The sequence below is a fragment of the Centroberyx affinis genome, unplaced genomic scaffold, assembly GCF_046629955.1.
Source record: "Centroberyx affinis isolate AG114_WGS23_722 - 3 ecotype Tasmania unplaced genomic scaffold, CSIRO-AGI_Caff_v1 ptg002343l_1, whole genome shotgun sequence".
Classification (NCBI taxonomy): Eukaryota; Metazoa; Chordata; class Actinopteri; order Beryciformes; family Berycidae; genus Centroberyx; species Centroberyx affinis.
This window is the reverse complement of record NW_027280607.1, coordinates 94,058-110,012: the sequence shown is the minus strand read 5'-3', so window position 1 is coordinate 110,012 and position 15,955 is coordinate 94,058. Positions and strand designations below refer to the sequence as shown.

General features: G+C 39.7%; 2 protein-coding genes across 2 annotated transcripts; one reads left to right on the top strand and one right to left on the bottom strand.

Annotated features, from left to right (window-relative positions):
• Positions 1-7,065: 7,065 nt before the first annotated feature.
• Positions 7,066-9,038, top strand: opn1sw1 (opsin 1 (cone pigments), short-wave-sensitive 1). Its single transcript, XM_071533232.1, has 5 exons — positions 7,066-7,405; positions 7,540-7,708; positions 7,809-7,974; positions 8,608-8,847; positions 8,937-9,038. Exons 1-5 carry the CDS (start codon positions 7,066-7,068, stop codon positions 9,036-9,038), a joined length of 1,017 nt encoding a protein of 338 aa, XP_071389333.1.
• Positions 9,039-9,689: 651 nt separating this feature from the next.
• Positions 9,690-13,667, bottom strand: calua (calumenin a). Its single transcript, XM_071533231.1, has 7 exons — positions 13,561-13,667; positions 12,407-12,625; positions 11,726-11,919; positions 11,446-11,606; positions 11,288-11,348; positions 10,957-11,156; positions 9,690-10,567 (listed from the first exon to the last, which is right to left on the bottom strand). Exons 2-7 carry the CDS (start codon positions 12,622-12,624, stop codon positions 10,463-10,465), a joined length of 939 nt encoding a protein of 312 aa, XP_071389332.1. The 5' UTR covers position 12,625; positions 13,561-13,667; the 3' UTR covers positions 9,690-10,462.
• Positions 13,668-15,955: the final 2,288 nt, after the last annotated feature.

The window sequence follows — 15,955 nt, the reverse complement described above, 5'->3', positions numbered from 1 at the left end:
TAAAAATAGATGACAATAACAAAACACAACACAGCATTCATGATCAAACATTAGGAACAGCAACAAGACAATGAATACACAAACTCCTGTCAAAGAGGAAATACAGTGAGTATGCAAAGGCTATACAGCCATGAGTATACAAAGGTGATTTATTATTAAGCCTGTCAATAGCCACAGAAACAAAGGAGACCTTATGTCTCTTAGTCCTTCTAGCAGGCACCCTGAACCGGCAGCCTGAGGGCAGGAGCTCAAACTCCTTCTGCAGAGGATGGTCAGGACAAACCAGAATGGAATTGGCCATCCTGAGGACCTGCTTATTATAAATCTCCATGAGCTGGGCCTGACTCACTCGTCTTTGCTGATTGACCATTCACTGTGAATCTCTGTAATGGATGTGATTTAAAAGTACAATTACTGACTTTAAAAAATACTCCAAAGAGTACAAATACACAAAAAAAGTGACTCAATTACAGTAAGGTGAGTGTTACAGTTACTTCCCTATAGAGACAGTTATGAAATTCTGTGCAGTCATATCTGTGGTGGTATGGTAGTGTTCAGGCTGCAGATCACTTCCAGACTTAGGTCGTATCATACCCATGCATCTGACACTCAACAGCTTGGGTATGATACAAGCCCGGGTCTAGGAGGGACTTCTCTCTCCTCTCTTGGCCTTTGTCGTCTCCTTTTTGTCTCAAACGTCATCCGCTTTCTTCGTATTTCTCAGACGATCCAGGTGAATAAGTGCATGTCGCTGTGCGGAAACAGGAAAAAATTGTTCACGTTGCCATAAAACCGATGCACAAATGCAGCAATGAAAGCCATTTTTACAATACATTCAAGTGATGTAGTGTCAGTGGAGTGCAGTCTGCAAATTTGAGATAGATAAATAATAATAATAAAAGTTTGGCGTTAGAATTTAACATTTACGCAAGACAAATATAAGTGAAGTAATACTAAAGACTAGAAATTAAAACAAAAAACATACCTTTGTATTTTGTCGTCTAGGAGATTTGCTCTGGCACTTTCCTCTGCACTTGTCCTGCAAAGGAAAAGAGAAAGGCATGAAGAAAAGATGAGTTTCTGAATGAGGAAGAACAGGAGTGGAGGTGTTTTTAAAAAAAAGAGCAGGGGGGGCAAAGAAGGGGGGGGAGGCGATTTACTTGTTATCCCTTCTCTTTATCCCTCTCCTTATCCTTCCCCAGATTAGCTGTTCTTCACTTATCTGAGTTTAGACTGTAGTTTGCGCAGTCTTTTGGCTCTAATCCCATGTTATAGCACTGTTTTGACTGGGATTTGGAGGATTGCCCAGGTCAATCTTATATATCCAGATTAGAGCTCATCCCAGTGGTGGGGGTATTCTTAAGATTCCAGTTTGCCCCAGCAGGGTGGATGGTTATGGGCCTGCTTGGCATGACAGTTTGTAGGTTAGAGGGTCTCACATGGAAGCTCAAAAGAAAGGCCACACGGAACAAATGCAGGATATTTAAGTGGCTGCCACCTGCTATCCTTATTATGAAGCCCTTGAAATGAGGCCAACTTCTTTATAGTTTATAGCTGTGGTGCTTTCATTCAGTCATTCAGTTCAAAAAGCACATAAAAAACTGTAATTTGTTGAAGTGGAAATCTAATGGTGAAAATTTAATGGTAGAGTGTATTACTTAATATTTAGCCTTCAAAAGAAACCATTTTTCACAAAATGAATGGTTGTTCAAAAATCTCTGGTTTTCCAGCAAGTAAAAGTAATGGGATTTTGAAATAAAAATGCAAGAAAATGTAAATTTAATGTTAAATAGGTGTACGTTATGATATGGAGAAGTCATGTTTCACATCATTGTAACTTTATATTCATCTTGTAAAATAAGCCCATAGCATGAATCGACAAAAAATAATCTAAGACTTCTTCCTGCAGGCAGCCAGCTGACCTGCTGCTGAACTGTACTGTTCCTCCTTCTTAGAATGAAATACTAGAAGGAACATTTTCATTTCTTCACGAGAATTAGCATTTTTTGTTCCATGTCTCTAAAGCCATGTCTCTCTCCCTCCTTGTCCTTGGTTGTCCTTGGCTTTGAAAGGTATGCAGATAATGCAGCCGTCTGTAACACTTTTGAATATTCAAATGTTGGAATGATCTGGTTGAAGGATAACATTCACACTCATAGAAAGTCAGAGGAATGGCGCGTGTCACACCGCCTGTCAACAGGTACCAAGCCACTTCATTTGAATATTTCACAGGAATAACAATTTTATCTTCACCCAAAGCCTGTCTCAATGCAGCACACACACATGCTGGAATAGGCTCCAGCCGCCCACGACCCTGAAAACAGATAAGCAGGTAGAGAAAATGAATTGAGTCAATCAATTATTTTATTTATCTCAAAAAGTGATTTTAAACACTCATGTAAGTCAATAGCTTTCACAGTTACCAATCTCTCATTAGGTTCCGGTATAGAGATATGGCTCAACATTCAGGACAGATGTCATTTACATAACCTCTGTGGCAAATTTGAATATTGTGAGAGCTTTGTATCGCACAGAGTAATCTATATATAAAATGATTTTGCTCTTTGCAAGATGTTAAAATGTGACTGAAAATATTTACTTTATAATGAATGAGACAAGTGATACATGAGATGAAAAATTGGATTTTGTGATTAAATTTCATCATTATCTTTTTACTTGTTTCTTCATAAAGTTGGAAGCCCCAAAGGCAATAAGGGCTCAGTTGTACAATGCGATCCTAATTGTTTTGGAGCTATAATAGTCCTAATAAACAAGCATTAAATCTCTCTATTGTATCATTTATATTGATTAACAATATAAATCCCACCCAGTATGATTTAAATATGGTGTCTATACACTACTACACCAGACTCATACACTCTATCTGTATTTTTTCAGGTTTTTCAGATTGTATTGTATTTGCTTCCATTAGATATCAGTGATTCCTCTTGGATTTCTATCTTTTTCTATGACCAGATAAAAGCCCCAGGTTGCATAAATGTGTTCTACAAGTAAATCTGAGTTTGATTTCTCTTCTGATTTTCTCACCACACAGGTGTCATGTTGTGAATTCTATCTAATAGATGCAAAAAAAATTGCAATCTACAACATTATTTTTGAATAAAGAGCTTTTATTTAGCCATTTAGCCAATTAGTTTTTATTTGTGTCTGTCTCAGTATGTTATTCTGTAGGACACTAGCCAACACACAGACACTAAACTGACAGTTTGGTTAACCAGATTGGTTGATTACTTATTAAACAACAGTTTTGGAAAGGTAAGGGGGAATCTTTGCCTTTTAGTTTGCTGTTTCTTATCCTATATGTTCAGAACCCAAAATGTTTCCTTTATATTTTATTGTCTTTGCTGCACAAGTAGAAATATTCAATTTTTAAGTGACAGATTGTTGGAACCTACATGAGACTCTTTTAGCCTATTAGAGCCAGCAGGTTCAACCAAGGCAGCTCAACAGTTAGTCAGCTATTTGGGTAGAACAAGTGTGGATTCATCACTGCAGAGCACAATGTTGTTCTCTCTCCACTCTTTTTCTCAACTGCAAAAACTACTACTCTCTTGCTCTTACTATGCTATCACTCTCTCCACTTATATAACCCAAATGATCACACTTTCAAGCTAAGTAGGCTATAACCATACACCCACTTGTGATTGATTTTAACTAATTTTGACTAAGAACTGGTCCTTTCGCCACGAATACAACCAATCAATTTTGTATATGTTAGCCAGCTAACCATAGTATCTGGTTAGCTATCATTGTCGATATAGCCTAAACACATCTGAAATGTGCCCTAGCTAACGTATCTAGTTGTGGCTAGTAATTACATGTTAACTAACATCGGCTGCTTTGCTAAACTAGAAGGGCACTCGGAGAGCGCAGACCTCCGCCAAGGTTTGTGCTATTATTGCTTGTTTGTGAGTTGGATCCGGATCCACTCCAAAATTTAATGTGTTCTTCCTTGGCCCATGCTACACCCTTCCACGAAGTTTCATGAAAACTTTGTGGAAACCAGTAGTTTTTCCGTAATCCTGCTAACAGACAAACAGACAAACGGCACCGAAAACATAACCTCCTTGGCAGAGGTAATTAGCTTGTTGGCTATATAGCTAGCTAACAGCCAAAAACCAACTGTTTGTTCAGATTAATTGACCTGACTCTTCTCAAGGTACAACCCACATTCCATTGTGGTTCTAATATTCAGTGTATTGAATGCACACATTAATGCTCTGACTGGTTTTCCCCTCTTTAGTTCATCATGGAGACGACGTTTGGGAAGAAGAGATGAGGCCTCTGAAGTTTTCTTCAAGACTGAGACCTCTATATATAGCTACAATATATTTTAAGGGAAGTACATTTGATAGCCATTCCATTAATTGAACCTAGTCCCAATGAATAATTACCAATTATGAAACGTAAGATAACAGTGACTGTGGTTATGGGAACACTCCCTGCCAAGACCTTACAGTGACAAGAAACACACTAATTAAACTAATTGGCTATGATTCCAGCCTAATCCATTTCAATTACCACCACTACTGTTAGCTAACTCCACCTATCACTGGGCCTTGACAGCACATCCTTATAGTAAATTGATTATATGCAAGAAGTTAAAACGTTGCTTTTGAAATGCAGCAAGACATCCTTGATCCAAGGAGGTTTTATGCATTTCAGTGTATATTACATTTCCGTAACATAATGTTGAACTATAATACACTTGGACTAGTAGCCCTTGCTTTTCAGTGGCTAATAACTGTTACATAAATTTGAAGATAGGAAAAGTGCATTCACTTTTGAAGTATACTGACACCTTTTTTAAAATCCATTTTACATCATACAAACAACAAATGGATGAACAGAGAAGAAATATCAAAATTTTCTCTCCACAATCACAGACTGTTCAAATGTGTCCATGTGAGATAACGATCCCTGAACCTAAAATTTTCAGTGTTTCCATGGTCAGTCAATTTAAAAGCTGTAATTGATACCATGATAAGAGTGCAGATATCACAATGCAGAAGATAGAATTAAAATGATAAAAGTATACACTTAAAAGAATTATCTTTGTCACAGAAAGTGTTTTCGTCAATATTTTTACCATTACAGTTCGTATCCTGGATACAGTTTTTGTACTGCTGCAAAGTTGCCCTAACAAGTCTTTGAAAAAGAATATTTGTAATGTCTCAAATTTCACGACTGATTTCATGAATGATTTGAATATGACTTAAAAAAGTCTCACATTGTTAGACTGTAATGTTAGATGATCAACCAACTCACAAAAGGCAGAGGAAATCTGATGTAAGCAATGAGTCAGAGAATACTAACTAGACTCCACTGACTGCATCCCAGTGTAATTGGAGTTTGTAATTAATGACTTAATTGCTTGATTGATTTGGTTAAATGAGAGTTTACAAAGGGTTAATTTAATTGACAAACCTTGTATTTGACTCTGCCATGTCATTCCCTGCCAATTGTAAGGAGCTAAGCCCCTCCAAGATAATGAAAATTGGATTGCACAGTGCTAATTGAGTGACCAGCTCAAGATGTCGCATGTCATCCCCCCTCCCTCTCCCTCTTCCTTCCTGTTTCTCTTCACTGTTAAACTGTCAAATACAGGCAAAAAAGGTAGGTAGCATTGTACTTCACTTCAAATTGCTAAAACTATCTTGACATGACCTGTATACAGTATTATTGACACGTAGTGTGTACTGTGCTAATATCTTGGAGGTACTGTACATATTCAAATAACTCATCAATCATCAACATCACAACTTCAGTTGTAACCCACTTACCAAACACATTAAATACATAAAAATCCTCAGAATTCAGTACCTACTATCTTCTGCAGTAAATTCAATATATATAGGTAATGTGCCTTTAATGGCAATTTGCTTTATAGAACTTTTAGAAGTTTGGAATGCTATTTCCAAATGCCACAAAAGATTGTTCTCAGTGAGGATGTTAAAAGACACAGAACACATGACACATTAATTTTCCACAGTACAAAGATTCTACATTGAATACAAAGGCTAATTTTTCCAAATTCCAAATTCTAAAGAAAACTTTGAATAGTCTTTTTAGTACACAAATATATCAAAAGAGGCCAATTTAATAACCACTCTTTAAAAAATATAAGAGCAACAGTTCATGTATAAGGGATATGATTTGGATTTTTTTGCTCTCATTAAGAAATATACTGAAAACTAGTTTGAGCATCTATTTATTTAATTTTACAAAATGAAACCACCACCCTCTCCAATTTTTAATAGACCAAAACAGATCCCACTTCTGCTGTCCTCAGTGAGGTGCTATCCTATGATTTAATGTACTGTATGTATTTGCGATATGATCTTTACACATTTCATTTATTCATTTAATTGTTCAGTTATGTTTTTTGTAACTTAATTCTTCATGTAAAGGCAGTATTGCATCCCAGAGTTCCCTTACCATGGAATAGGTGCTGTGAAGAAAGCAGCTGCTAACCCAAAAGAGTTTCATTAGTATTGGTTTCAATGGAGAGATTTAGTGTCCCGTAGTCTAAATGCTGTTTAAGAGTTTTTACCAGCCTAAAAGAATAAACATTGAAGTCTTTTGCATGAAATATGTTCAATATGTTTAAATTGAAACAAAATATTGTCTATCAGTGACTTAAATTTAAAAATACTGGTATTGGTATCTTCAAAACCCCATATCAGTTGAACCGTCGTATATATATAAATCTATACATATATAATGATGTGTATTACAGTATGTGATATTAACCCATGTAAAAGTGGATCCTACATATATTCTAAGTCCCTTTCTTTCCAATCCTTCCCGGATTCTTACTGCCAGCTCTAAATGGGATTATACTGTTGTGCGGACGACATCCGTAGACAGAAGGCGAATGTGACGATGGCAACGTAAGCCCAAAATTTGTCCCAGCAATACGATCAGGAGATCTTCAAGGGAAGCTTGCCCCATCTGTAATCTTCAGTTTAAGTGGTTTATGACTGTATAAAAAGGGGCAACATGAGGGAGCCGCATAGATAGCTGCTTAGCCGAGGAGCCAAGATGGGGAAGCACTTCCACCTGTACGAGAACATCTCCAAAGTGGATCCCTTCGAGGGGCCACAGTACTACCTGGCTCCGCTTTGGGTCTTCTACCTGCAGGCTGCCTTCATGGGTTTTGTCTTTTTTGCTGGGGTACCCTTGAATTGTATTGTTCTTTTCGTGACAGTGAAATACAAGAAGCTGAGGATGCCACTGAACTACATCCTGGTCAACATTTCGTTCGCAGGCTTAATTTTTGTCACTTTTTCTGTGAGTCAAGTATTCCTCGCCTCCCTGAAGGGATACTTCTTCTTGGGCCATACCATGTGTGCCTTAGAATCTTGCATGGGATCTATAGCAGGTATAAAAACTGATCTACGACAATGATGGTTGTATCATCTGAGAGAAATGTAGGATCTATTCAATTCAATTATGATGAAAAGCTTGTTTCTACTGTGTTCCATTTCTTTATTCACCTCATCCTCTACTCTTCAGGGTTGGTGACAGCTTGGTCCTTGGCTGTCCTTTCATTCGAGAGATACCTGATCATCTGTAAACCCTTTGGCGCCTTCAAATTTGGAACCAATCATGCTCTAGGTGCTGTTGCCTTCACCTGGTTCATGGGGATTGGATGTGCCACCCCACCATTCTTCGGTTGGAGCAGGTAACTGACGCACCCTTTTTCCAAGATCATGTGAATATGGGTACAAATGTTCTGTGTTAGGGTGATAAGAGCGATCTTAACATGTTCTGCTGATTTGCAGGTATATTCCTGAGGGTCTAGGCTGCTCCTGTGGACCTGACTGGTACACCCACAACGAGGAGTTCAACTGTTCCAGCTACACCTACTTCCTCATGGTGACCTGCTTTATCTCACCACTCACCATCATCATCTTCTCCTATTCCCAGCTATTGGGGGCGCTGCGTGCTGTGAGTCTAACTGCTTGTACACACTGCAAGCAACTTGGTTGATGGGTCACTTTGTTCTGACCGATTGTGGGCGGTATGTGGGCAATTGCGTCTATTTAGTGGTCTCATCAAATCAGGAATTTTTCTATGATTTGGGATTGCCTTTCATAGTGCTACATCATTTTGATGAGTTAACAAAACTATCTAGCAATGATGGATGCAACCATTTATTCCTGTCATCTTTCATTCCAAGTTGTAGAGAACTGGGAAGTTGTGAATGGCTGTAATCAACTTCCATTTTGCACTTGCCAGTTGGAACTATTGTTCATGAAACAAAATCACAACTTTAAGGAAACAAGGAAGCGTGGAAATCTGATTGGCAGTTGACAGCCGATGACCATGGAAAGTTCAGCAGTGGCCAGCTTTTCTCAGCTGACAAACTTGTTGACGGTCCACACATTTGCTGAATTTCCACATTTTGAAGTCACTCAGCTCTACAGGAAAGGAATGGACTTCTGGTGACTTGTTGTATTGCTCGCGGTGTGAATGGACATTAAGCATTGTGCGACCAGAAGAAGGCAGACGGTCGTTAAAATAATTTACCTGTCACGGTTTGATCATTTCCATTGATTTCATATGATTGCATATGTTCAGGTTGCAGCCCAGCAGGCTGAGTCAGTCTCCACCCAGAAGGCAGAGAAGGAAGTGTCCAGGATGATCATTGTGATGGTGGCTTCCTTCATCACATGCTATGGGCCCTATGCCCTCGCAGCCATGTACTTCGCTCACTCAGCAGATGAGAACAAAGACTATCGCCTGGTCACCATTCCAGCATTTTTCTCCAAGAGCTCCAGTGTCTACAACCCACTCATCTACGCCTTTATGAACAAACAGGTGAGTAGACAGTGGCAGAAATATATAAACAATCCTACACTGATTCCTATCTGTGAAGTTACAATATGTCAATATGGTTGTTTCCTCAGTTCAATGCCTGCATCATGGAGACAGTCTTTGGCAAGAAAATGGATGAATCTTCTGAGGTTTCTTCCAAGACTGAGACCTCCTCAGTCTCTGTAGCTTCTTAGTTTTTGGGATACAAGAGGATAAAGAGGATCGAAGACGGAAGACACTTTCCACCATCTTCGAAATGGGACTTTTCCAAAATTGGACCGCAGGTTTGGAGGGATGATACGCTGCATTTTCCCTTGTAGGCAGAGAATAAATGCTTATAACTGAAAATGTGAGATACTAAGCTCATAACAACAGTAGCCAATAAGTTAAATTCTCATGACTTCCGCTCTTGGATCACATGGGAATGCAAAGTATAAATGCAACAAATGGTTCAGCTTCTGATGCTGACATGTATTATACTGTAGTATACCTTTGTATAGATAAAGGCAACAAAAATCAAATAAAAATATTTTGAACTTTTATTTTCAGACTTTTTTTTGTCTCTCCTAGTCCATGACTTACTCTTTAGTGCACATCTTTATGGGAAATTGCATTTTGAGTTTATTTTGATGTAATAATTCCACTGTAATATCTAGAATGAATAAAGCATGTTAATGTATGATGCACTTTTGAAACATGGTGGACAGTTTTATTTCGACCCACATTTTCACATTTGGCAACAGTATATTCTTTAAATCAATCACAACATGAGACTGAAATAACTAAGACACTATAAACAATTTAATTAAAAAAGAAAAGAAAACACATACACATACACATTTAGTCAATTTTGTGTTTTTATTTAGAAATTGGCTGTGAAGGTCAAAGTACAGCAGTTAGTCCAAAATATGAATAACCATACATTCTGTCTGTATGCAAATTCAAGAAAAACTTGATGAAGGATTTTCAAAGCACTGATCGCTTCATCTTGGTTCTCCAGCGGCTTTGATTTTTCAACGCGGATTGAGAATTCTTACGTCACATGAGAACTTAATTTCTTAAATCTTAAATTCATCAGTGATATGGAATGACCCAATGGCATGATAAATAGAAATCCAGAAAATAGGAATATACAGAAAGTCACTGATAACTGTTGTGAGGCATGATTGACAAGGCGAACATGAGGCAAACAGGGGCAGAGGTCAGTAACATGGTCAGACCTGCCCTATAGTGGATTCTTCAAAAGTAGGACAAGACAATAGTACATAACAGGATCAGGACATACAGAGTGCTAATATCGATGAACACAGTGATGAAGGCACAAAAGAAAAGCTGGGCCTTTGTCATCTACCAGCACTACGAGGAGCAGTAACGACACTAAGCACCACAAAAAGGACGGAAATGGAATGACTAGCAAGTGCTTGCGAGAACAAGTCAAACCAAACTGAGCATCATAATATGTAACAGAACTCTCCAAGTAAACACCCAAAACAAATGCATTGCTCTTCAGACTAGTTGGACGCGCTAGTCTTTGAGTGCTCTAGGTCTCGTACAAAATAAATTATAGCATTTATCAAATCAAGTGTAAAATTGTAATCTATCTAAACAAGCCAAGTCTCTAGAACTCGTCATGCCGTATTAGCGCCTCCCCAAAGTCGGTTGCTTGGCTTCCGACAAACAGGTCATACTTGTTCAGGATTTCATCCTTGGTAAGCTTCCCATCCTGTAGAAACAAGGACATGCAAAACAGTTGTTAAATAGGCAAACATTTTCAGAGAGAGAGCACAACAGAGAACAAAAGAAAAGCACTGAGATTAGGGTTAGGACCAATAGTTTGACGCCATGGCCTTTTATTAAAAATTGGGTATCAGCCAGTCAGTGACCTTTGATGGGATAGATCCAATGCAATTTGTTTGATTACGTATTTATTTTATGTTAGTATATATTAATATTGGTAGTATTATCCTGAATTTCAATGGAGAGTTTTAGTGTCCGATGATGGTCTAAATGCTGTTTCAGAGGCTTTTCTACCCTGACAAGAATACAATTCTGGGGGAAACACTGAATACTTAGAATTTTTTTATTTTTAAGCAATTTTTCGAGATAACACACCTTGTCGGCGTCGGACTCGAAGACCAGATGTTTGGCTTCTGCCTCTGAATGGTCATAGTCATTGGGCAGTATCCAGTCCAGCGTCTCCTCCTTGTCCATCTTGCCGTCTTTGTTCTTATCCCTGAACTCGGTGAACTGCTGACGCTCTGTTGCCACCCACTCCGGCTCTGGCATGTCATCATTATGGTTGTACATGTCGCCTACGAAAGAGTTATGGAAAGTAATGAGAAAACTGCTATATTGACAAAGGAGAAACATGTCTAATTATTCAACTGGTAAGTTTAAAGTAATAATCCACCACATTTTCAACCAAAACATCACAATTATTTACCAATGTACTCCTCGAGGTCAATGAGGCCATCGCCATTCTTGTCGATGTCTTCTATGGTTTCCTGTGCGGGTAAGCAGACAGGTATAGGTGTCATGAAACTAGTTTCTGATCCTGGTTGCGTTTCTTGGAATCACTTGATTTCAGAATAGAATACATACCTGCACCACTACGTGCTTCATGTGGTCGTAGTTCTCAGGGTGCAGGAAGGCGGTGAACTCTTCTCTGTCTGCGGTCAGGTCACCGTTCTTGTCTGCTACTTTGAAGCGCCTCTCATCTCTCGCCAGCATCTTCTTATGGTCGTACTCGCTATCTGGTTCATCTATTGGGTCAAGGGGGAATGGATGCCATCAAAACACACAAATGTGGCCTTATACAAACGTTAGAAATGACACTTGTCGGAACTAATGGCTTCAAAGTTCCTTGCCCTTCCCTCCTTACCCTGGTAGGTACCATAGGTGACGTTGTTGTACTCCTCCAAGGAGATCAGGCCGTCACTGTTCACGTCGAAGTCCTTCCACTGTTTGTCTACGTTGTCATAGATGTACCTCTTCTGAGCGTTCTTGATCCAGATCTTCAGCTCCTCCTCAGTGACGAAACCATCCTTGTTATCGTCTATCTTATCTACAATGAAGCTGGAGAGAAAAAGAAAGATTTGTCCAAAGTGTCCAATGGAATATCAGTACCAATTCTACTAGTTAGAATGGCATCGTTCTCACCTGGCCAAACAAACTAAACGAGGAAAGGCTCTAGAGTTTGAATAAACCGCTCTGAACATGCTTGGTATGAACATGCTGTAAGAGTAGAACCGTGGCCTAAACTTGCACAACCAGTTAATGATCATTCTGCAGCAGAATCCAGTAAGCAGAAGTACATTTCCAGTTTGTCTGCCTCGTCATGGATTAAACATATTTACAGGAAGATATCTACTGCCTGCTTCCTGGTGTGTCAATCTCTAAAATCTGCCAAACATCACACAGGCGCTTTGCATTTGACGCTACAATTTCACCCTCTCTTCACTTTCTCTTCAAAGTCATTATGGATGATGGCAGCAAGAAAAGGTTCAATCATCCATCGGGACTTAAGGACGCTTATAAATAGCTGAATCTTAAATCCACTCACCCCAGTCTGTGCTGGCTCTCTTCTGGTGTGAGATCATCAAAGCTCTTGGCCTCTTCGTGGCCCAGAAAGGCCTCGTGGTCGTACTCGTAGTTCTTGTCGTCGTTGTGCTCGAGGTGGCTGAGAGGTTCTTCGAGGTGAACGCGGCTCTTCTTCTCCATGGGTTTACTGGTGGCGTAGACCACGCAGAGGACGAAACACATGAGCAGTGGCCTGATCATCCTGTGAGGCAGAGGGAGAGATTCACATCAAATTCCCTTCATAGATGCAGGATACAGGATGCAGACACAGTCGGAGAAGCGGTACAGACTTTTCCATGACACTGCATGACACGTGCGGGACTTGTGTCGGTCTTGTGCCTATTTTGACTTTTGACTTATTTCCCTCCCAGCACTATATGCAATTTAAGGAATTATTCCTGCATAAACTTCTATACATTGATTAGTCAAAATCATACAGAGCTCCTGCAGATAGATCTACATCTCTGTTGGTCCTAAAGAAACTCCTTTGGAAAGACAAGCACAGTGTTTATAGCCTTTTTTGGTCTTGGTCTTGAATAGGACTTGATTTGCTCTGGTCTCGGTCTTGATTTGGTCTCCACCCCCTTTGGACCGGGTCTTAACTTGAACTCGACTGAACCTAGTCTTCGAATCGACTTGGACTCGAGTAAGGCTTTGACTGCTGCCCTGATGTATTAATATGTGTTGTTGTTAGCGATGCTGAGGACACAGCATCAGCAGTGTTAAACGTGACACAACCTTTTTAAGAGTGTAGACATGTGGCTAAGGTGGCTCTGCATGACTTTCTACTCATCATATCAAATTACAATATGATGCAATGTAATGTTGCAATCATAACCTGATGCAGGGCAACATCACAGTTTGGTGATAACCCTTACCCTAATTAATACAACTTATAGCAACGACTTTGTAAATGATTTCCCAGCTATAAATACTAACACTACAAGCAACAACAGCACAGTGATCAGTCTGGCCACTAACCTGAGTTGTAACAACCATGTATGGTAAATACAATGTTATGACCACGTCTGCTGTCTATGACTGAGCAGTATAGGAATGCGACATGTACGCCATAGTTTGCTTATCATTCATCTCTGCACTGACAAAGACTGCAAACATTACGAAAGGTTTACCTACCTGGATGATGGTTGCAGTCGGACGCTGTAGAGTGTAAACCGCTTTTCTCAATTCACCAGCCTCCAAAACACAGGCGGCTTTATCCCATCAGTCAACAGATCACACCCCTGCGCCGACGTCCCGTTTCCTCCCGGACACAGCCAATCAAAACCCGCACACAACACCTCTCCCGATTCCATTGGTCCACTTCAGCAAGCGGACGTTTTCAGTCGGTGTCATCATGCATCGCACAGAGGGCTCGCTCATCGCACTTGCTTCTCATTGGCTGTCGTAAGCAGAGTTCGGTGTATGGGCCAATCAGGGTTAATGGAGCGGATACGCGTGGAGAAAAGTCACACCGCTACCTGCCACGTCCACAATCTTTGAAACGTAGATGAGTCTGTTGTATTTGATAAAAAGAGAAGTACAGAGACAACAGTACACACAGGATGTATACAATGTGCCCCCTTCAAGGGAAGACAAATATTTATTCATTTCACAACTTTCTTACTGGAAGAGTGTAGAATCGTATTCATAGATTGTTCAATACCAAATCGTTTTTTCTTTTTTTTTATCTGTAGACTTGCATTTCCAAAACTGAAATACATCACACCAATTAAAAATGATAACATGCTCCTTGCTTCTATTACACTTAAAGAAACAAAAAAAAAAAAAAAAAAAAACATAATTAGACAAAATTATTGCAGATATTCTTTTTAAATGTAGGATGCATTCATTTCATTTCATTTCATGCATTCATTTGTAAAAATATCTCTATTTGTGGTCAACAAAAGTAACTATGGTGTGCTTGGTGTTGTTATAGTCAAAATTATGATACAGTTGTAGTGGGTGAAGAAGAAAAGAAATAGGTTACACAGGTATAAACATGGGTTACAATAAATCCTTATTAGTGTGTCTTTGTGGGCATTACAATAGGCTCACTGATGAAACATATGATGCAGACTGTGTACCTAGGAATAACATAATTACAATTATTAAGATAAGATAAGATAAGATAGCACTTTATTAAATACAATTCAGGTAATTGGTGGACAATGCCAAGGAAATCAAGTCTGTAAAGTATTACTTCATTAAACAACGATAGAAAGCCTACATTTAAAGTCTTGTAGATCATTTTTCCTTGTGTGCGCCAAGACAACCTACTCCATCCTGTTACATAATTACATCCTCTGTTGATTCACTGAGTATCACTGCCTTCCAAGGAAGGGATTCACTAGTCTTGTGCCCATTCAAATTGCACATGTCCTGTGTCCTTTGTATCCGGTCCTGTCCAGGACAGGACAGCGGGCAAAGAGGCGGTGGAAATTCAGCAGGTAGTGGGACCTCAGTTGGAGTGGACAGAAGGGCAGTGGGACCCTAGTAGGTAGGCATCGGGCAGAGAGGCAGTGGGTCCTCACGTCCTCATCTCAGTGGGCACTGGACCCTGAAAAGACAGTTGGAATCTAGTATGCAGTGGGACCTCCCACATCAATAGGCAGTGGGACCTCTGTTGGTAGCGGGACCCCATTCAGCACCAGGCAGAGAGGCAGTGGGTCCTCACTAGGCAGCAAGCCCAAAGTTTCTTTCTATGGAGTTGGTAGAGAAGGTACAATTAGCTAACTCTCCAGATGTCAATAATTCAGTATCATGTAATGTATAGCATTTGTTCAATTGGTCAGATTTTGCCTGACCAAAGGTTTGTTACATGTGAGCTAACTGTAACTACATATGAAACCAAATATGCCTGGAGACAAATATACCTTTCATTGCTAATAAATTATGAAACTGAACCAAACTGTTATCAGGAAAAAAGTGAGGTGCAAGAAAGCAATTGCATGAAGCAAAATGCAAAAAAGCAAAATGTAAGTTTATCAATATTAAACTATGGTATATCCTGACTTTACATGCAGCCAACCACAACCTTCAACACCCGGAAGAGTGTCATCGACATAAAACTTCATGACAGCATCATGGTGGACCACATGCGACAGCTTCTCAGGGTGAAGTTGATTTTCGTTGGTTTAGCAATCCCAAACTCTGAATTTAGGCCCAGTCAGCACTAACCGTCAGCTGTGTGGCAGGTGAGTTCTATAAAAACTGGTTTGCTACTCTACCAGTTTGTGTTTGCAGTTTGACAGTTTGACAGTTCGACTGTGAATACCTGAGGGTGTGCTACGTGTCCATAGCTGCTAGGAGGAATGTTGAATTCGAGGAAATACATATTGTCACAACTTAGTGTGGAGGGATGTCAGAGGGAGTTGGAGGGATGATGCTTTTTGACATTGTGTTCTGATTGGCCTGATGGGGGCGCTATAATTAAAAGTCGAAATTTCTAACTTGGACAGGCCATCACTGTCCGACTGACACGAAACTTACCACAACAATCCAGCTATCCTTACAAATTACACCGATTGCA

Coding starts and splice junctions, on each gene's coding strand:
- calua (XM_071533231.1), bottom strand. CDS start 12,624: ATGATCAGGCCACTGCTCATGTGTTTCGTCCTCTGCGTGGTCTACGCC. Junction 11,920..12,406: donor GAGAGCCAGCACAGACTGGG/GTGAGTGGATTT, acceptor TTTTCTCTCCAG/CTTCATTGTAGATAAGATAG. Junction 11,607..11,725: donor CACCTATGGTACCTACCAGG/GTAAGGAGGGAA, acceptor TTGACCCAATAG/ATGAACCAGATAGCGAGTAC.
- opn1sw1 (XM_071533232.1), top strand. CDS start 7,066: ATGGGGAAGCACTTCCACCTGTACGAGAACATCTCCAAAGTGGATCCC. Junction 7,709..7,808: donor CCATTCTTCGGTTGGAGCAG/GTAACTGACGCA, acceptor GCTGATTTGCAG/GTATATTCCTGAGGGTCTAG. Junction 7,975..8,607: donor TATTGGGGGCGCTGCGTGCT/GTGAGTCTAACT, acceptor GCATATGTTCAG/GTTGCAGCCCAGCAGGCTGA.